This window comes from Aegilops tauschii, chromosome 3 (assembly GCF_002575655.3).
Source record: "Aegilops tauschii subsp. strangulata cultivar AL8/78 chromosome 3, Aet v6.0, whole genome shotgun sequence".
Lineage (NCBI taxonomy): Eukaryota > Viridiplantae > Streptophyta > Magnoliopsida > Poales > Poaceae > Aegilops > Aegilops tauschii.
This window is the reverse complement of record NC_053037.3, coordinates 257,484,646-257,506,807: the sequence shown is the minus strand read 5'-3', so window position 1 is coordinate 257,506,807 and position 22,162 is coordinate 257,484,646. Positions and strand designations below refer to the sequence as shown.

The 22,162-nt window shown below is 47.9% G+C and overlaps 1 protein-coding gene and 1 long non-coding RNA gene across 9 annotated transcripts in view; one reads left to right on the top strand and one right to left on the bottom strand.

The window, feature by feature from the left end:
• LOC109740111 (uncharacterized) overlaps nucleotides 1-8,553 on the top strand; it is a 31,385-nt gene extending 22,832 nt beyond the window's left edge. For 4 of the 8 annotated variants that reach the window (XM_073510374.1, XM_073510371.1, XM_073510373.1 and 1 more), the window contains 7 exons: nucleotides 3,246-3,605; nucleotides 4,737-5,159; nucleotides 5,636-5,830; nucleotides 5,968-6,216; nucleotides 6,917-7,006; nucleotides 7,167-7,211; nucleotides 7,292-8,553. In XM_073510374.1, the coding sequence (XP_073366475.1) occupies nucleotides 3,246-3,605; nucleotides 4,737-5,159; nucleotides 5,636-5,830; nucleotides 5,968-6,216; nucleotides 6,917-7,006; nucleotides 7,167-7,211; nucleotides 7,292-8,233 (2,304 nt within the window). In that variant the 3' untranslated portion in view covers nucleotides 8,234-8,553. Of the gene's footprint in view, nucleotides 1-3,245; nucleotides 3,606-4,736; nucleotides 5,160-5,635; nucleotides 5,831-5,907; nucleotides 6,217-6,916; nucleotides 7,007-7,166; nucleotides 7,212-7,291 lie in introns of all 8 variants that reach the window. The other 4 variants (XM_073510372.1, XM_045234781.2, XM_045234782.2 and 1 more) reach the window with 1 other exon arrangement.
• Nucleotides 8,554-8,565: 12 nt separating this feature from the next.
• On the bottom strand, nucleotides 8,566-10,227 carry LOC141042364 (uncharacterized). The gene is made up of 2 exons (XR_012204850.1): nucleotides 9,478-10,227; nucleotides 8,566-9,403 (listed from the first exon to the last, which is right to left on the bottom strand). It is a non-coding gene; the product is annotated as an uncharacterized lncRNA (long non-coding RNA).
• Between the last annotated feature and the right edge of the window lie 11,935 nt (nucleotides 10,228-22,162).

Below are 22,162 nucleotides of genomic sequence, written 5' to 3'. Positions count from 1 at the left end.
CGAGCCGCGCTTCGTGATCCGCATTGGGTTGCTGCGATGTAAGAGGAGTTCGACGCGCTGGTGCGCAACCGCACCTGGCAGCTTGTCCCGCGGCCCGCCCATGCCAACGTCATCACTGGCAAGTGGGTCTTCCGGCATAAGAATCGCCCTGACGGGTCTCTCGAGCGCTATAAGGCTCGGTGGGTGGTACGCGGGTTCCGGCAATGTGCTGGAGTCGACTTCACCGACACCTTCGCCCCGGTTGTAAAACCGGGCACGATTCGCGCGGTCCTTCAGCTCGCGGTCTCTCGCGCCTGGCCGGTGCATCAGATGGATGTGTCGAACGTGTTCTTGCATGGCCATCTCTCGGAGCAGGTCTTCTGTCAGCAGCCTACTGGCTTCGTCAACGCGGCTCGTCCTGACCACGTGTGCTTGCTCTCCCGCTCGTTATACGGGTTGAAGCAGGCCCCTCGAGCCTGGTACCAGCGGATCGCTGGCTTCCTGCAGCAGCTTGGGTTCTGAGCTACTCGCTCCGACGCCTCGCTGTTTGTCTACCACCAGGCTCCGGCGACTGCTTACCTGCTCCTCTACGTCGACGACATCATCCTGACGGCCTCCTCGCTAGAGCTCCTTCGCCAGCATACTGCTCGCCTCAGCCCCGAGTTCGCCATTAAGGACCTCGGCCCGTTGCACTACTTCCTTGGTATTGAGGTGGTACGCCGCGCCGACGGGTTCTTTCTCCACCAGCAGCAGTATGCGCAGGATCTTCTTGAGCGGGCCGGCATGCTTAACTGCAAGCCCGTCCCCACGCCTATCGACACGAAGGCCAAGGTTTCTGCGCTCGACGGCTCACCCGCGCCGGATGCGGCGTTCTACCGCTCCATCGTCGGCGCCCTTCAGTACTTGACACTCACTCGGCCGGACCTGCAGTACGCCGTCCAGCAGGTGTGTCTCCACATGCACGCCCCTCGCGACACTCACTGGAACCTGGTGAAGCGGATTCTTCGGTACATCTGCGGCACCACGGCTCTGGGTCTTACGTTGACGGCCTCGCCCTCGACCGACCTTGTTGCCTACAGTGACGCCGATTGGGCTGGCTGTCCGGACACCCGTCGCTCTACTTCCGGCTACTGCGTCTACCTGGGGCCCTCGCTCATATCGTGGTCGTCTAAACGACAACCCACGGTATCCCGCTCCAGTGCTGAGGCTGAGTATCGTGCTGTGGCCAATGCCGTCGCCGAGTGCTCGTGGCTCCGGCAGCTTCTCCAGGAGTTGCTTCTTGATGTTCCGAAGGCCACCATTGTCTACTGTGACAATGTCTCTGCAGTATACCTCTCCGCCAACCCCGTTCATCATCGTCGCACGAAGCATATTGAGCTCGACATTCACTTCGTGCGAGAGCAGGTGGCTCTTGGGCGCATCCGTGTCCTTCATGTTCCCACCGCTCAACAGTTTGCCGATGTTATGACCAAGGGGTTACCGACGCCTACATTTGAGGAGTTCCGGTCCAGTCTATGCGTCACTGGTGACGTATTGATTGCGAGGGAGGGGGGGGGGTGTTGAACATATTATGTGCATGTATCTGTTAGTATAATCTCCTACCGGCCCGCCTCTAGTTTCCTTGTATAGATGAGGCTGAGGGCTGCCCTTGTACTTATATACGTGCACCGTGCACCCGATCAATACATCGAGAGTTGCATTGAACAAGAGGGATGGCCTGGGGCAGCGGTAACATGACGGTGGGAAGGGAGGGGGGGGGGGGCAGGGGAGTGCGAGGCGTGCATGGGAGCGCCACGGGTGGCGGTGGCAGGCCGCCCGACTAGTGCTAGATCGGGTGGCCAGAGGAAGGAGCAGACGGGAGGTTGAAGAAAGAAGGCTGGACGTCCGATTTCGGTCCGATGGCCCAAAAAATTGACTTACTCAAATTTAGTTTTCAGGTGACTTAGAGCATCTTTAGCAGATCCTGTAAACTGCGGTACCGCAAATTTCATTTATGGGATACTGTAAACCGAATTTGTGGTACAACAGACGGCACGAAAGATCAGATCCTTCAACACATACCGCATAATTTAAAATGCTAGTTCCCGCCACATACTTCCCCAGATTTAAACATAGTTCATACGACAAACATGAAAACATACTAGATTAAAAACCTAACCTACTCATCATCATCCTTCTTGACATGGAGATGATACTCCATGGCGGAGCTGGAGAGGGCTTGTGCGGAGACGTACTCTTCCCTGACCACCTCGAGCTGCATGGCGGCCCCTTCTTCTCCGGTGGCGTCTGCCTCCTTCGCCTCGAAGAACTTGTGCTCCACCGCTCGGAGGCGCTTGTCGTCGGCCAAAGGAGCTCGTGCAGGCGGTTGAAGTTCCTTCACGTCCGTTCCCGCCGCTGCGGGAGAGGGCGTCACGCTCCTGCGCCCTCATGCGGCTCAATTCCTGCACCGGCGGCCGGATGGCGGAGCTCCCGGCCTCGTCGTCATGACGGCCCCGCTTCTGCAGCGGCGAGCCGCCTCGGCCCCCTAGACCACCACGCCCGCGTCCTCCGCTAGACATTGGTGCCGGTTTTTTGAGGCTGTGCGCGCGGCAAACAACGGCCGGAGGGATCTTGATTTGTCGCCAGAGGGTGCTAGATTACGGCGGAGGGGAAAAGGGATTTGCCGGATGCAAACCCTAAACCGGCTGGTTTCTGGTACATACAGCGGATTCGGCAGAGTTTTATAGGCTACTCGTAATTTTTTTATGGGCCGGGCCGTTTTTACAGTATCTGATCGGGCTGTTTTTTTCCGCATCCTGTATATCGGCCAGAATTTAATGGGGTGACGAGCTTTTAAGGGTTCTGCTAGAGATGCTCTTACAAATAGTCACTCCCATATTTGTTTTGCTTTTTCTATTCTTCTGATAGGCGTTGAGTGTAATAGGATACTTGTGGCCTTTGGCGTCTTCTACTTAGACCTCTGTATCTATGATTAATTTACTAAACTTTGATATGGGGTCCTTCCCTACTCTTCTCAGACGCAACAATGGTGTAATCATATGCTTTGTTTTGTAAGAGTTATCCAGAAATTAAAATTCAAAAAAGGTAGGCGAATGATAAACAAAACTAACAGGAAAAATAAGGGCTATTCTACTTTTGTTTTCCTACTGTATTTCGACACTTACTTATTTTTCAAATTTCTACTAAATAAAATCGGTATTTAATATATGTTTCTATGTTGCTATTTTTTTTAATGTTTTCTTCTCTGATTCTACACTTATTTGTAGATATTGAAACATCCTCGGAAGACCAGGTTTAACTTACGGAAACATATTGTTATCATTGATGAAATTGCAAGGCATTGGAGGTGTAGGTACTGTGGTATGGATGGACATGGCAAAACATCTAGGCTCCATTATCATCTTGCTGGCGTCTTTCGTCATCCTAAGTGCACAAGTGTCCCTAAAGAAGTTTTTGCAAAGGCAAAACACCATATTCTAATAAAGAGAAGGCCCGGGATGAAAAAGACTGGGCAGCAAGCTCCTCCAGAGCCACAAATTCTTGCGCAATCCAGTGTAATACTGGAGAACAATGATCCAGCATTTAGCAATCTTCCACAATTGCCAATAAATGATTTGTCGAGCGAGGTGAACTTTATAACTGTATTCTCATTTATATTATTCCCTGTGGCTATATTAATCGGTCCATTAATTTAAGACATGCTATTTTATATGTCAGTTTGGTTATGATTTATAGTTTCTGCTAGCTCTGTCAGTTTTGTGCCAGTTGTGGTTATTTATATAATCCATTAAGTATATTGGTAATTACTAATAATACAATCATGACTCATTACATGGGACAATCAAAGTATGACATGCGAGATTTTTGGAAAATGCATATTTATTGGCTTCTCTTAGCAGGAACCATGTAATCTTAATCTCTCTTTATGCCACACTTTTTTTGTACAACCTCAAAACTGAAAAGATCTTGCTCTGGTATTTTGTTAAGAAATGGCATGCAGTGTTGATGTTGAACATCTGATACTTTAACAGTTAATGACGCTCCCTCAGGTTGCTGGTCTTCTCTCCAGAATAGACACAGTTCTACTGAACAGACTTCACCAACCCTGCCATTTGCTAAACATCTATCATGACATTAGGGAAAAGTGTAAACTTCAATATCAATTAAGACCCAAGATGCTAATTGCTATTGTCATGTATTTATATCACAACTCAAATTGGGACACACCTTTCTGTCTCAGTGAGCATACTGTTGGAAACTTTATATTTGCTTTTGGTGCTTGCACATCCTCTTTTGGATTGAATGAATATATTCTATTGCTGTATCTCGCAGAGCTGGAAAATATAAGTTTGAAGTAATCAGTTGCAGTTTAACTCTGATCCTTTTTCCTTTAGGGCAGTATGCTCAATTGCTCATCCATTTTAACATATACCCCTGTTCCACAAAGAAGCGTCCTTGTTCCTTGATTCCTTGCAAATTTAACTTTGTTAAGAACCACTCCAAAGTCAAACCTAGTTTATTTTAAGTGTTCCGTGTCCAACTTCCTCAGTTTCATTTATATTCTTTGTTGATGTGCTATCTTGTTGTACTGTTGAATTGTCAGTTTTTGCACAGCTCATTCATCATAGCACTATATGAGTGGTGTGTTCTGTTTGCAGTTCTCATATCATATGTTGTTAGGCAAGGCATGATTTCACTATGCACATGCATGTCATGATTTATTTTGTATTTACGAGATGCCCCGTGTGAATTTGTAGGTGCATTCCAGTTACCCGACAAGGTTAAGGGACAATGCATGGGAACATTCACTGGTTTTTGACAGAGAAAAAGGACACTGGAAGTGCAAGTGGTGCAGCTTAGAGGGTTATCATGGTGTAACTAGATTAAAGTGGCATCTTGTTGGCTGGCAAAATCATCCTCGATGCTGTAAAATTCCGGAAGATGCCGCTAAGAGGGTTAGAGACCAAATGATATCAAGGGAAAAGAAGAAAGTGAGAAGATCAGGTCCACATGCCGGTATTGACAGTGGTGACATTCTTTGCTCTTCTATGAGTTCACAATTTGATGAAGATCATTTCACTATAGCTGTGCTGAATAGTAGTTCTTCCCAAGCTTTTGATGAAGCTAACAGAACATCAAATACATGCAACACGTTATCAAATACTATATCCGGTTCTCAGGTGAGTCCTTGTTTGCTTCTATTCTTTTCCTGCACTGTGTTGGAATCGGGATATCAATTATGAGAATCGATTAGTAGACTACATTCAGTGTTTTAATGACATGTATGTCTTTGGGTGGAGGCAATGCATTTTGACCCCTCTACAAGAAGTCTAGGGCTAGAATAAATGTACAATCTCTTCACAAGTAACAAATTGTAGCAGCTTCATGGGTGTAGCAGGGACTCACTGTCCTGGAACTTATTATCAATTTTAGCTGGGCCATTTTCTTATAGAGCATTAGGGTAGAAATTTGGATACTAATGGAGAGTCAATAGTCAAGATTGCTTAACCTAGTGATTTATTACTGACAGACTTGTCATTATCTTTTAATTGACAGGCTTATTTCCATTGTAGGAGTAACATTACAGTTATCTCTTGTATCATTATTTTCTCTGGCTTAATCTCTTAAGTACTAATTTGAACGGTTTATCATGCAGCCACTCATGGAGGGGCCTCACGGAATATTATATAGTAACAAAAACAAATCTGAGATGCTATCTAGAAGAAGTGACTGTTGGAGTCACTGGAGATATGTTTTGAATGGACTGATGCATTTGCATGGTGTACAGGAGGGTGCTGGCATCCAGAGTTGCATCCGTGATGTCCTCCACAGTTGCTCTGAATTTGAATCTGTAAGTGATAAGACTAATTATTACTAGAAAATTGCAGTTGTATTTTGTTGTTATACACTTATTACACTTTTATTTAGGGACCAGTTGTATTGCATTGTCTTATCAAATGCCGACAATATTTTTCTCTACTATATCAGCTCAGGGACAAAGTGGAAATGGATTCTGACAGAACAGTGTCAACGAATACGGGTATTGCTGAGTGCAAGAACGTTCTTGTGGACATTTTGAGATCAGAGGATTTTGCCTTGTTATGCAATGTTCTTCGCAAAACTGTGCATCAAGATGAGGAAAGGACTAAGTATTTCGATTTTGGTGTGATTGACTCTAGAATGAAAAATGGAGAGTATGGGTGTGCACCTGAAATATTCAAAGATGATTTAAAACTGGTAATAAACTTGCAACTTTTCAGCTTTCAATATTTCTTTTAGTATTGTGTTTCACAGCTAACTTTGACAATGTGCAAATATGTAAAATCCCGTTAGCATATATTATGAGGTTCTAGAGAGATATTCTAGTTTGTTCTGATCCCCTGTTATGAATAGCACTTGTATGCATTATGGTATATATGCAGGAAAACTATATACAATGGAATAGTTATAGATCTAATATATACTCCATATATGGAGGGAGTACATGTCTACCATTGTTCACTGTATTCTCTGTGTGCACCACCATGGAATAACAAAATGTATAATGTTTGTTTTCCATGGTCATCACTCAAAATTATAACAATTAGATGATCATGAGAGTAATGCAAATTTGCAAATCATAAGTTGTATATCCCTCAAAGGAAATAACGTAATGGCTGTGCCACCGGCGCTCTATCCAGTTCGGTGTTCGCACTGACTTGAACACTAGACCAGCTACCATACTACCTGCCATTTTTGGGTTCTTACGAGTTCGATACCCAGTTCTTTCTCTAAATCCAAGCTCTTCAGGCTATGCCGTTAGTTCCTTTCGGTCTCCCTAAGCTCTATCTGCTACTCACTGCTTTCTAAACTGACTATAAATTTATTTTGTATGGCATGTATTTAAAATAAAAATTGGGGTGGTGAATGGTAATTAACAGTTGAAATATTTGTGTAGTTATGGGAAAATCTTAAAATGGCTGGCCAAGATATCATTGACCTAGCAAATAATCTTTCAAGCCTCACAGAAGCCTCCTACACAAATCAGGCAAGTTTTTGGTCGCTGGGTTTTAATTATATTCTCTTAGTTTTAATATTTTGAATGCTTTATACTTCTCTATGTTTCAGTTAGAAAGGAATATCTTTTCATACATTTACTTGATACTGATAAGCACCTTTGCATTGGAATTTGGTATTGCATTCTTTAGGTTGGAAGACAAAGAGGATCACGTGATTGTGAGGAGGAACTCAAGGTGACTATTCTGTTGCTAGCTTTGATGTTTCCATGATGGATTTATTCGCTTTGCTCAACAGTATGCTACCACTATTACAGGGAGCTGTGTTGGGCAGCTCTGAACCCAAGAAATTGGTCGAATCAGCTACATCAGTACCCTCCACCTCACAGGGATGCCAACCATTGGACTATCCAGACCGAACAAATGTTTCTGATGTTCAAAAGGGCAGTGCCTGTGACCAATGTGGCAAGGAGACAAGAGGTGTCAGCACCGTCATATGTAATGTCTGCAAGTTAGTGTGTCACATGTCATGCATTGATCCTCCGATACGATCCACGTCGACGGGAAGCTGGTATTGCAAAGGCTGCCGCAGTACCACCTGCAACGAATCAGCTCAAGGAGGTTATGAACCGAATTGCGTGCATGGAAATTGTGTCCTATGCAAAAGACTTGAGGTGTGCAGCCACCCAGAATGCAAAGAACAGACACCTGTTGGTAAGTCAAGAGCAACTGTGCTTTCCAGTACTGAGGGTCGGGAACTGTCGAACATTGACCCCGGTGGTTCATGCAAGATATGTGGAACTCCTGAAGAGGATGCCAAGAGATTCCTCATATGTGGTCACAGCCACTGTCCATACAAGTACTACCACATTTGCTGTCTGAAGTCTAAACAGATTGCTAGCGATATGCAGCGGGACAAACCGTGCTGGTACTGTCCATCATGCCTTTGTCGGGTTTGTCTATCTGACAGAGATGACGACCTGACCATTCTGTGCGACGGCTGCGACGAGGCTTATCATCTGTACTGCATAACACCTCGGCGTACTTGGATACCCAAGGGGAAGTGGTATTGCTCGCGTTGTAGCGTGGAGAGGGCAAAGGCGGGGATGAGACGGTATGAGAAGAAGATGCTGAAGCAGCATCGCAAGGATGATGATGCGAGGCTGGAAAGTAGGAATTTTGCAGCGGTGGATTTGCTGCTTTCTGCTGCAGAGAAGCTGAGGGAGGATGAGCAAGTGGTGGCTTGTGCAGATTACTAGAGAAGGTAGATGCTAGTAGTATATCATGGTGTGGCCTCGTTCTTCTTTCAGTTGTGTAACTGGACACACCCGAAAGTCTTGGTGTTTTCTTGTCGTCAGAATCCCCACCATCGGTTTTGGATCAAGTTGCTTAGAACCAGAATGGCATGTGATGCTTGACCAGCAGAGGACATGCATCCTGTAGGAAGTTGGTTAGTTGGGTTCATGACTTATTTTGAGCTACACTACTTTCTCAGCAACAAAACTTGAAGAGAACTTGGGTATTCCTGTACAATGTTAGTGTTGTTGAATGGAGTTTTTTCAAGGATGATCATAGATAAGCAATCCCTCGCAAAAAAGAGAAGAAGATCATAGATAAGCAACGCCTAGATGGCTCCAGAAAGGTTTTACATTACACCCACGGCTCCTAGAGCCCACGTCTTCACACGCTGACAACTCGCTGTCAGACAACCCTTGTACCCTAGAATGCAACACGCTGCCCTCCAGTTTTGTCCCTCTAGTTGTACCTGCTGAGCACACAACACTAGCCGAAGGTGAAGCATCGTTGAACACCACCCTGTTCCGATGTTTCCAAAGTTTCCAAGCCACCGGTGTCACACCTGTCCAAAGTGTCTCAAAATTCTCGGCCTACCACTTGACAAGCTCGGAGTCATGGTTGGGTAGCCAGTGGGGTCTTCCCCAATGCTGCTGCCGGAGCGGGGAAAGGGACCCACTCTTGTTGTAGATAAGCTCTGCCGAAACTCCGTTAACAAGAAGAGCAACGCTAGGCGCTGGCACGCCGGCCCAAATTTGGGCCGGTCGCGCCCTAGCCACCGGATGCCACTAGCCCTGACCGTTGGATATAGCAAAAAAAAAGGGTTCGCCCTAGACATCTTCCTCCTCGCGCTCGTGCAGCTCTCCGCATCTCGCCGTCTCGCGCAGCTTTACTTCGGCGCCGCGCTTGTCTTCTACTTGCGCCGCCAGCGCTCATCCTCGGACTTGGGCTCGCAGGCAATCCGCGCTCGCCGCCGCATCCTTGGCCGCCCCACGTTCGTCCTCGGGCTCGTGCTCGCCGGCAACCCACGGGCCGCCGCATCCTTGGCCGCGCGCGCATATCGGCCATGGCAACCCCTGTGGAGATGGCCACATCACCCCGTCGTCGAGCTCGCGCCGTACCTCGCACTCAATTTGCTGGTCACAACAACAAAAATCACGGGTCGTGGCAAAATATCATGTCGGTTCCAGCAAAAATCACTTCACCTCACCGGCGCGGCCCATCCCCCTCCCTCGCCCTCCTGCAGAAACAATGGCGACGACTCCATGGTCTCGCAGCAAACGGCAGTGGTAGCAAATATTGGCCATGGTTCCAGCAAATCAAATAATGGTGGTAGCAAAAAAACGGAAATCAGACGCCATTCCAACAAACCAAAATTTGGTGGTAGCAAAAATTGAAGCTTATTCTAGCATTCCAAAACGCCGGTGGTAGCAAAGATGCAAAGTTGAGGGCTGGTTCCAGCATTTCAAAAATCCGGTGGTAGCAAAAATTGACGCTGGTTCCAGCAAAATACAAAACAGTGGTAGCAAAAAATACAAAAAATGACATTAGTTTCAGCAAAACCAAAACTTCGATGGAAGAAAAAAATTGTGCTGATTCCAGCATCTGGCCGCCGTGGTGGTAGCAAAGATGCATAGTCGAGGGGCTGGTTCCAGCAAATCAAAAATCTGGTGGTAGCGAAAAATGATGCTGGTTCCAGAAAAAAACAAAACGGTGGTAGCAAAACATTAAAAAACGGCGCTAGTTTCAGCAAAAAACAAAACGCCAATAGAAGCAAAAATTTGTATGGGTTCCAGCATCTAGCCGCCATGGTTGTAACTCTCGCCAGCATCCATGGGTGCGTCCCCCCGCACCACCATCAGGCCCGTCGGCGCCCACCTGGTGTTGCAGCATCGCCACCCCACACAACCCAGCGATGCGGCCAAGAACTCGCAAAACTGACCTTGCTTGCAGTCGCCATGCTTGAATTGGATTGAGAGAGACATAGAGATAGAGCGGCGGTGGAGAACGAATGGTTGAGGAGTCTCGTGAGGAAGAGATAAGGCTGGGTGAGCGTGAGGAAGAGATAAGGTTGGGTGAGCAGATGGGCCAGCAGCCGCACGAGGCCCACGCGCTAGTGTGTTGGCGTGAAGAAGAATATGGAACATACGATTGCTTGTATCGTACGCGCCGCGCACGACCGGCCGAAGTTTCAGCCAGACCGCTGGCCACAAACGTTTCCCTAACAAGAACCCTCGTGGATGAAAGATGCATGCAAGCAATCCAGCCACCCACGCAATCTACTTGAGCCCAAATCCTAGCTTTTGGAGGACTTCCATCAGGAAGGCCCAATCCACCTTTTTTTTTCTTTTTTCTTTTTGAGTCGGAATGCCCTTCATTCCATTAACCAGAACGACCAGCCATGTCGCTTGTAATCAAAGCGTGTACAAAATCCGGCGCCCCATCCGGCCAAAAAGGCTGAGGATGCATGGCCCATACTCGCTTCGTGAGCAGCTAGAGAGTCAGCTACCTTATTACAGCCTCTTGGGCAAAAAGCAATATCAAACCGAGAAAAATTTAAACGAGCAAATTTTTTAATCTCTCTGAAGATGACTCCAATGGCCGAGTGATCTTGGTCTTTTCCTCTGATGGCAGCATTATCATCACTAGTACAAATGCCCGTGCGTTGCACCGGGCAAAGAAAAGGAACAACCAGCTTCATATTCCATTGTGCACCATTTTATATATCCAATTTTATTAAACATCGATAATAATAAGGTAAAACTGATTATTACTTTTTGTAGAATCAAGTCTTCATCAGATGGAAGAGCAGTTTTACATGGAATAGTTTGTCAATCATTTTTTGGCTTTTCTGGAAAACATGAAAATTTCCTTATTTTTAATAGAAGTCTACACGGACTGGGTCCGTAACTTGAGGATTATCCTCATTGCTGCACAGAAAAATTATGTCCTTGATGCACCGCTAGGTGCAAGGCCTGCTGTAGGAGCAACTCCGGACGTTATGAACGTCTGGCAAGCTAAATCTGATGACTACCCGATAGTTCACTGTGCCATGCTTTACGGCTTAGAATCGGGACTTCAAAGACGTTTTGAACGTCATGGAGAATATGAGATGTTCCAGGAGTTGAAGTTAATATTTCAAGCAAATGCCCAAGTTGAGAGATATGAAGTCTCCAACAAGTTCTATAGCTGCAAGATGGAGAAGAACAGTTCTGTCAGTGAACACATACTCAGAATGTCTGGGTACCATAACCACTTGACTCAGTTGGGAGTTAATCTTCCGGATGATAGTGTCATTGACAGAGTTCTTCAATCACTGCCACCAAGGTATAAAGGCTTCGTGATGAACTATAATATGCAAGGGATGGAAAAGACAATTCCCGAGCTCTTCGCAATGCTTAAGGCTGCGGAGGTAGAAATCAAGAAGGAGCATCAAGTGTTGATGGTTAACAAGACCACTAGTTTCAAGAAAAAGGGCAAAGGTAAGAAGGGGAACTTCAAGAAGAATAGCAAGCAAGTTGCTGCTCCCGGGAAGAAGCCCAAGTCTGGATCTAAGCCTGAAACTGAGTGCTTCTACTCCAAAGGGACTGGTCACTGGAAGCGGAACTGCCCCAAGTATTTGGCGGATAAGAAGGATGGCAAAGTGAAAGGTATATTTGATATACATGTTATTAATGTGTACCTTACTGAGGCTCGTAGTAGAGCCTGGGTATTTGATACTGGTTATGTTGCTCATATTTGCAACTCGAAACAGGGGCTACGGATTAAACGAAGATTGGCTAAGGACGAGGTGACGATGCGCGTCGGAAATGGTTCCAAGGTCGATGCTACCTCTACATCTACTTTTGGGATTAGTTTTAGACCTGAATAATTGTTATTGGTGCCAGCGTTGAGCATGAACATTATATCTGGATCTTGTTTGATGCGAGACGGTTATTCATTTAAATAAGAGAATAATGGTTTTTCTATTTTTTTGAGTAATATCTTTTATGGTCATGCACCCTTGATGAGTGGTCTATTTTTGTTGAATCTCGATCGTGGTGATATACATATTCATAATATTAATGCCAAAAGATGCAAAGTTAATAATGATAGTGCAACATATTTGTGACACTGCCGTTTAGGTCATATTGGTGTAAAGCGCATGAAGAAACTCCATGCGGATGGGCTTTTGGAATCACTTGATTATGAATCACTTGATGCTTGCGAACCATGCCTCATGGGCAAGATGACTAAGACTCCGTTCTCCGGAACAATGGAACGAGCCACTGACTTATTGGAAATAATACATACTGATGTATGCGGTCCGATGAGTGTTGAGGCTCGCGGCGGGTATCGTTATTTTCTGACCTTCACAGATGATTTGAGCAGATATGGGTATATCTACTTAATGAAACACAGTCTGAAACATTTGAAAAGTTCAAAGAATTTCAGAGTGAAGTGGAAAATCATCGTAACAAGAAAATTAAGTTTCTATGATCTCATCGCAGAGGCGAATATTTGAGTGACGAGTTTGGTCTTCATTTAAAACAATGTGGAATAGTTTCGCAACTCACGCCGCCTAGAACACGACAGCGTAATGGTGTGTCCGAACGTCGTAACCGTACTTTATTAGATATGGTCGATCTATGATGTCTCTTACCGATTTACCACTATCGTTTTGGGGTTATGCATTAGAGACAGCTGCATTCACGTTAAATAGGGCACCATCTAAATCCGTTGAGACGACACCATATGAACTATGCTGTCGTTTCTTAAAGTTTGGGGTTGCGATACTTATGTGAAAAAGCTTCAGCCTGATAAGCTCGAACCCAAATCAAAGAAATGCGTCTTCATAGGATACCCAAAAGAAACTGTTGGGTACACCTTCTATCACAGATCCGAAGGCAAGATATTTGTTGCTAAGAATGGATCCTTTTTAGAGAAGGAGTTTCTCTCGAAAGAAGTGAGTGGGAGGAAAGTAGAACTTGATGAGGTAGTTGTATCTTCTCTCGAATCGGAAAGAAGTTCATCACAGGAATCAGTTCCAGTGATGCCTACACCAATTATTAAGGAAGTTAATGATGATGATCATGAAACTTCAGATCAAGTTACCACCGAACCTCATAGGTCAATCAGAGTACGTTCTACACCAGAGTGGTATGAGAATCCTGTTCTAGAAGTCATGTTACTAGACCATGACGAACCTACGAACTATGATGAAGCGATGATGAGCCCAGATTCCGTGAAATGGCTTGAGGCCATGAAATCTAAGATGGGATCCATGTATGAGAACAAAGTATGAACTTTGGTTGACTTGCCCAATGATCGGCAAGCCATAGAAAATAAATGGATATTCAAGAAGAAGACTGACGCTGACGGTAATGTTACTGTCTACAAAGCTCGACTTGTTGCAAAAGGTTTTCGACAAGTTCAAGGAGTTGACTATGATGAGACCTTCTCACCCGTAGTGATGCTTAAGTCTGTCCGAATCATGTTAGCAATTGCCACATTTTATGATTATGAAATTTGGCAAATGGATGTCAAAACTGCATTCCTTAATGGATTTCTTAAAGAAGAGTTGTATATGACGAAACCAGAAGGTTTTGTCGATCCTAAAGGTGCTAACAAAGTGTGCAAGCTCCAGCGATCCATTTATGGACTAGTGCAAGTCTCTCGGAGTTGGAATATACACTTTGATAGTGTGATCAAAGCATATGGTTTTATACAGACTTTTGGAGAAGCCTGTATTTACAAGAAAGTGAGTGGGAGCTCTGTAGCATTTCTAATATTATATGTGGATGACATATTGTTGATTGGAAATGATATAGAATTTCTGGATATCATAAAAGGATACTTGAATAAGAATTTTTCAATGAAATACCTCGGTGAAGCTGCTTATATATTGGGCATCAAGATGTATAGAGATAGATCAAGACACTTAATTGGACTCTCAAAAAGCACATACCTTGATAAAGTTTTGAAGAAGTTCAAAATGGATCAGTCAAAGAAAGGGTTCTTGCCTGTGTAACAATGTGTGAAGTTTAGTCAGACTCAATGCCCGACCACTGCAGAAGATAGAGAGAAAATGAAAGTCATTCCCTATGCCTCAGCCATAGGTTCTATCATGTATGCAATGCTGTGTACCAGACCTGATGTGTGCCTCGCTATAAGTTTAGCAGGGAGGTACCAAAGTAATCCAGGAGTGGATCACTGGACAGCGGTCAAGAAGATCCTGAAATACCTGAAAAGAACTAAGGATATGTTTCTCATTTATGGAGGTGACAAAGAGCTTACCGTAAATGGTTACGTCGATGCTAGCTTTGACACTGATCCGGATGACTCAAAGTCGCAAACCAGATACGTATTTATATTGAATGGTGGAGCTGTCAGTTGATGCAGTTCGAAGCAGAGCGTCATGGCGGGATCTACGTGTGAAGCGGAGTACGTAGCTGCTTCGGAAGCAGCAAATGAAGGAGTTCATATCCGATCTAGGTGTAATACCTAGTGCATCAGGTCCAATGAAAATCTTTTGTGACAATACTGGAGCAATTGCCTTAGCGAAGGAATCCAGATTTCACAAGAGAACCAAACACATCAAGAGACGCTTCAACTCCATCCGTGATCAAGTCAAGGAGGGAGACATAGAGATTTGCAAAATACATACGGATCTGAATGTTATAGACCCGTTGACTAAGCCTCTTCCACAAGCAAAACATGATCAACACCAAGACTCCATGGGTGTTAGAATCATTACAATGTAATCTAGATTATTGATTCTAGTGCAAGTGGGAGACTGAAGGAAATATGCCCTAGAGGCAATAATAAAGTTGTTATTTATATTTCCTTATATCATGATAAATGTTTGTTATTTATGCTAGAATTGTATTAACCGGAAACTTGATACATGAGTGAATACATAGACAAAACAAAGTGTCCCTAGTATGCCTCTACTTGACTAGCTCGTTAATCAAAGATGGTTAAGTTTCCTAACCATAGACATGTGTTGTCATTTGATGAACGGGATCACATCATTAGGAGAATGATGTGATGGACAAGACCCATCCGTTAGCTTAGCATAATGATTGTTAAGTTTTATTGCTATTGCTTTCTTCATGACTTATACATATTCCTTTGACTATGAGATTATGCAACTCCCGAATACCGGAGGAATACCTTGTGTGCTATCAAACGTCACAACGTAACTGGGTGATTATAAAGATGCTCTACAGGTGTCTCCGAAGGTGTTTGTTGGGTTGGCATAGATCGAAATTAGGATTTATCACTTCGAGTATCGGAGAGGTATCTCTATGCCCTCTCGGTAATGCACATCATGATAATCCTTGCAAGCAATGTGACTAATGAGTTAGTTACGGGATGATGCATTACGGAATGAGTAAAGAGACTTACCGGTAACGATATTGAACTAGGTATGAAGATACCGATGATCGAATCTCGGGCGAGTAACATACCGATGACAAAGGGAATAATGTATGTTGTCATTGCGGTTTGACCGATAAAGATCTTCGTAGAATATGTCGGAACCAATATGAGCATCTAGGTTCCACTGTTAGTTATTGACCGGAGATGTGTCTCGGTCATGTCTACATAGTTCTCGAACCTGTAGGGTTCGCACGCTTAACGTTCGATGATGATTTGTATTATGAATTATGTGTTTTGGTGACCGAAGATTGTTTGGAGTCCCGAATGAGATCACGGGCATGACGAGGAGTCTCGAAATGGTCGAGAGGTAAATATTGATATATTGGACGATAGTATCCGGACACCAGAATGGTTTCGGAGCGTTTCAGATATTTATCGGAGTACTGAGGGGTTACCGGAACCCTCCGGGGAAAGTATTGGGCCTCATGGGCCATAGGGGAGAGAGAGGGCAGCACACAAGGGGGTGGCGCACGCCCCCCCCCAAGGGGAGTCCGCATATGACAAGGGGAGGGGGCGTGGCCCCCCTTTCCTTCTCCCTCTCCTCTCCTTCCCCCTTTCCCCCTCCGAAAGAAGGAGGGGGGCGCGACTAGGACTAGGAGTCCAAGTCGGTTTCCCCGCCACTTGGCACGCCCCTAGAGCCGGCCTCCTCCCTCTCCTCCTTTATATATGGGGCATGGGGCACCCCAAAGCACATCAATTGTTTTTAGCCATGTGCGGTGCCCCCTCCACCGTTTACTCCTTCGGTCATATTGTCGTAGTGCTTAGGCGAAGCCCTGCGCAGATCACATCACCATCACCGTCACCACGCCGTCGTGCTGACGAAACTCTCCCTCCACACTTTGCTGGATCAAGAGTTCGAGGGACGTCATCGAGCTGAACGTGTGCTGAACTCGGAGGTGCCGCACGTTCGGTACTTGATCGGTTGGATCGCGAAGTGTTGGAAATATGCCCTAGAGGCAATAATAAAGTGGTTATTATTATATTTCCTTGTTCATGATAATTGTCTATTGTTCATGCTATAATTGTGTTATCCGGAAATCGTAATACATGTGTGAATACATAGACCACAACATGTCCCTAGTGAGCCTCTAGTTGACTAGCTCGTTGATCAATAGATGGTTACGGTTTCCTGACCATGGACATTGGATGTCGTTGATAACGGGATCACATCATTAGGAGAATGATGTGATGGACAAGACCCAATCCTAAGCATAGCACAAGATCGTGTAGTTCGTCTGCTAAAGCTTTTCTAATGTCAAGTATCTTTTCCTTAGACCATGAGATTGTGCAACTCCCGGATACTGTAGGAATGCTTTGGGTGTGCCAAACGTCACAACGTAACTGGATGGCTATAAAGGTGCACTACGGGTATCTCCGAAAGTGTCTGTTGGGTTGGCGCGAATCGAGACTGGGATTTGTCACTCCGTGTGACGGAGAGGTATCTCTGGGCCCACTCAGTAGGACATCATCATAATGAGCTCAATGTGACCAAGGAGTTGATCACGGGATGATGTGTTACGAATGAGTAAAGAGACTTGCCGGTAACGAGATTGAACAAGGTATAGGGATACCGACGATCGAATCTTGGGCAAGTATCATACCGGTAGACAAAGGGAATTGTGTACATGATTAATTGAATCCCCGACATCGTGGTTCATCCGATGAGATCATCGTGGAACATGTGGGAGCCAACATGGATATCCAGATCCTGCTGTTGTTTATTGGCCGGAGAGATGTCTCGGTCATGTCTACATGATTCCCGAACCCGCAGGGTCTACACACTTAAGGTTCGGTGACGCTAGAGTTGTTATGGGAATTAGTATGTGGTTACCGAATGTTGTTCGGAGTCCCGGATGAGATCCTGGACATCACGAGGAGTTCCGGAATGGTCCGGACGTGAAGATTTATATATGGGAAGTCATCATACGGCCACCGAAAGTATTCGGGGGTTTGCCGGTATTGTACCGGGACCACCGGGAGGGTGCACCTGCCCCGGAGGGCCCTATGGGCTGTATGTGGAAGGGAACCAGCCCCTAAGTGGGCTGGGCGCCATCCCCCCTAGGGCCCATGCACCTAGGGTTGGGGGGGAACCCTAAGGGGGGCGCCCCCCTTGGCTTAGGGGGCAAGCCCCCTCCCCTTGGCTGCCGCCCCCCCTCTAGACACTACAAAAAAAAGACACATCCGTGACATTTTGGGCCGAATGAATTTTTTTTCTGTCATACATATGACACTTCTATGACGATAATTGTTACAAAACCCGGTATCATCATAGATGTGGTGGGCTCCTACTTCTATGACAAAAAAACATGACAGAAAATGGGCTTTTCGTCCTGGGCGGGCTGGAGACGCAGCTGCATGACATTCTTTGGGCCGTCCATGACGGAAAAAACCGTGGTAGAAGCGAGGACGAGGAAAATTTCGGGGAGTTCCCAGTTACGATGGGAGGTTGGGGGGCGAGCGATGCATGTTTCTCTCGTACACGACGCGCGTGTGTGCGAGGCGTTGGCTCTAACTGAACCCGAGCGAGGCGTTGGGCTCTAACTGAACCCGAGCGATTGCACTGCAGGCTACGCGTTACTGAACCCGAGCGATCGATCGATGGCTGTTAACTGAACCCGATCGAGCGATTCCTTCGCTACTGCTGCTAACTGAAGCCGATCGATTGGATGAACAGTGAGCATTGCAGGGGGTGGATGAACAGTGAGCGGTGGTGTTGCCTCTAGATGAACAGGACCCCGTGGTGTGGAGGGCTGGATGAACAGTAGACGGTGGAGGGGTGCCCGTGGAGGGGTGGTTGAACAGGACCCCGTGGTGTGGAGGGCTGGATGAACAGTAGACGGTGGAGGGGTGGTTGAATAGTAGCCGGTGGAGTAGCGTGCGGTGGAGGCTGGATGAACATGAGCCCGTGGAGGCTCGGGGAGGTCGACGGTAGCACGTGGAGGCTGGAGGAGGTCGACGGTGGAGATGAATAGTATCCCGTGGAGTCCCGTTTTGTGGTACGCCACACCCCTCCCGATGAACAGGACCCCCGTTTCAACCTAGGAGGTCCGTTTCGTCCGTTTTGCGGTACGCCACACCCCTCCCGATCAACAGGACCCTCGTTTCGACCGTAGGAGGTCCGTTTCGTCCGTTTTGCGGTACGCCACACCCCTCCCGATCAACAGGACCCCCGTTTTGATCGTAGGAGGTCCATTTCCTCCGTTTTGCGGTACGCCAGACCCCTCCCGATCAACAGGACCCCGTTCCGAACGTAGGAGGTCCGTTTCCTCCGTTGTGCGGTACGCCAGGCCTCGTTTCCATCGCTTGTTCCATCCAAGCCCTCCCGATGAACACGATCACGCATTCCGTTCCGACCCAGTCGGTTGGCTCCCACGCGTTCCGTTGCCTCCCGATGAACACGACGCATTCCGTTGCCTCCCCATGAACACGACGCATTCCGTTGCCTCCCCATGAACACGACGACGAAGCTGTTTCTCCGTTTCGACCTAGCCATGTACACGAGCCCTGGCCGTATGTATGCGCGAGTAGGCGTTCGAGACCCCGCCCGTATGTACACATACGTGGCCGTATTTTCTTTCTTGCACCCTGGCCGCTGTACGTACGTGTACATGCTACGTGTGCGCCTCTACTATGACACGTACGCGCCTCTACTACGACACGTGTGCGCCTCTACATCCACCAGTATATATGTACGTACACGTTCGCGACCAGAATGACAACACTACATACGCTTCGACCAGGTGGGTCCCGACTGTCAGGCACTTCCTTGCGTGCGAAGATGTAGCTGGTGGGTCCCAGCAGTCAGGGGGGCGAATCGTTTTGTTTTTTTGCCCAGACGCACTTCCTTGCGTGCGAAGGTGTAGCTGGTGGGTCCCAGCAGTCAGGGGGGAAACGTTTTTTTCGTGAAATACGGTGGCCCGTCCGGTGGGTCCCCGCTGTCAGGTGGAGGAATAATTATTTTGCACGTAATAAGGAGGCACTTCCTTGCTGCGGCCGTGGATCCAGCTGTCAGCCTCTCCACGTACAGTCCACGTCCGATGGAAGCCGTTCCTTGACCATGTCGACCACGCCGCGCCGAGAGCACCAGGACGGTGGACGACGGCGAGGCCTAGGAAGGGGACGACGCGGTGCCTGGGAAGACGCGGCAGTGGATGCCCACGCATAGTGGAGTACGAGGGTTCACTGGTTCGCTGCGGTGTGAGGCTGCCGTCGCCGCAGAATAACAGGGGGTGTGGGTGAGTAGAGGGATGGCCTGGCCAGCGGTGGGAGTAGTAGGGGGCGGTGAGGCCTCCGTCGCATCGCAGCCGGCCACGGGAGGCAGGAGCACGAGGCACGACCGGCGCTGGTTTGGGCGGCTGGAGCAAGAAGACCAGAGGTTGAAGAAGCACTATGGCCGTTGGATGGACATCGTATGGTCACTGGAGCTAGAATCGTGCATATTGACTAATTTGACAAAGCCCTTCGTCCCCGTCAACTTAGCAGGCCCACAAGTCAGCCTGCCACTATACTGGGTCCCAGCTAACAGGGGGAGTATTCATTTTTTTGTGCGTAATAAGGAGGCACTTCCTTGCGTGCGAAGATATAGCTGGTGGGTCCGAGCTGTCAGCGGCGGTAACGTTTTTTTCACGAAATACAGAGGCCCTTTCGGTGGGTCCCTGATGTCAGGTGGAGGAATCATTATTTTGCGCGTAATAAGGAGGCATTTCCTTGCGAGCGGCCGTGGACCCAGCTGTCGGCCTCTCCACGTACAGTCCACTTCAGATGCATGTCGGTCATTGACCACGTTGACCAGGCCGCGCCGAGAGCACCAGGGCGGTGGACGACGGCGAGGCCTAGGAAGGGAATGACACGGAGGCAGGGAAGACTCGGCAGTTGTTTCCCACGCGGAGGGGAGTACGACTGCACGAGGGTTTACTGGTTCGTCTGCCGTCGCCGGAGAATAACAATAGGTGTGGGTGAGTAGAAGGATGGCTAGGCCAGCGATGGGAGTACGGTGGGGCGGTGAGGCCTGCGCGGCAGCAGAGCTGGCCGCGAGGAGGAGGGAGCAGGCAGTCCCGCCGGCGCTTGTTTGAGCGGCTGGAGTAGCAGAGATTGAAGAAGCACGACGGCCGTTGGATGGACATCGTACGGTCACTAGAGCTAGAATCGTTCATATTGACTAAGTTGACAAAGCCCACCGTCCCCGTCAACTTAGTAGGCCCACAAGTCAGCCTCCCACCATGGTGGGTCCCAGCTAGCAGGGGAGTATTCATTTTTCTATGCGTAATAAGGAGGCACTTCCGGTGGGTCCGAGCTGACAACGGGGGGAACGTTTTTTTCGCGAAATACGGTGGTCCATCCGGTGGGTCCCAGCAGTCAGGGGCAAACGTTTTTTTTGCGGAATACGGTGGCCCATCCGGTGGGTCCCAGCAGTCAGGGGGAAACGTTTTTTCCGCGAAATACTGGTGGCCCTTCCGGTGGGTCCCTGCTGTCAGGTGGAGGTATAATTATTTTGCGCGTAATAAGGAGGCACTTCCTTGCGGCTGCCGTGGACCCAACTGTCAGCCTCTCCACGTACAGTACTCTTCCGATGGAAGTCAGTCGTTGACCACATTGACCACGCCGTGCCGAGAGCACCACGGCGGTGGACGACGGCGAGACCTAGGAAGGGGATGACGCGGAGCCGGGGAAGACGCGGCAGTGGATGCCCACGCGGAGAGGAGTACGAGGGTTCACTGGTTCGGCTGCGGTGTGAGGCTGCCGTCGCCGCATAATAACAGGGGGAGTGGGTGAGTGGAGGGATGGCCTGGCCAGCGGTGGGAGTAGTATGGGGACGGTGAGGCCTCCGCGGCAGCACAGCCGGCCATGGGAGGCAGGAGCATGCGGCACGACCGGCGCTGCTTTGGGCGGTTGGGGCAAGAAGACCAGAGGTTGAAGAAGCACTACGGCCGTTGGATGGACATCGTTGACCACGCCGCGCCGAGAGCACCAGGGCGGTGGACGACGGCGAGGCCTACGAAGGGAACGACACGGAGCCGGGGAAGACACGGCAGTGGCTGCCCACGCGGTGGAGAGTACGAGGGTTGACTGGTTCGGCTGCCGTCGCCGGAAAATAACAGGAGGTGTGGGTGAGTAGAGGGATAGACAGGCCAGGGATGCGAGTATGATGGGGCCGTGAGGCCTGCCCGGCAGCACTGCTGGCCACGGGAGGTGGGAGCAGGCGGTTCCGACGGTGCTGGTTTGGGCGGCTGGGGCAGGAAGATCAGAGACTGAAGAAGCACGATTGCCGTTAGATTGACATCTAACGGTCTGACGCTGGTAAAGTCGATTGTTGACTAAGTTTCTTTTTTGAGAAACCTTGTGTACACATGAACTTAGTAGGCCCACAAGTCAGCCTCCAAATCTGTGGCAGACAACATACAACCCATTTGCTACTTTTTATAATTTGCAGCCCATTTGCTAATTCCTAAGTAATTTATTACAGCCTATTTTCT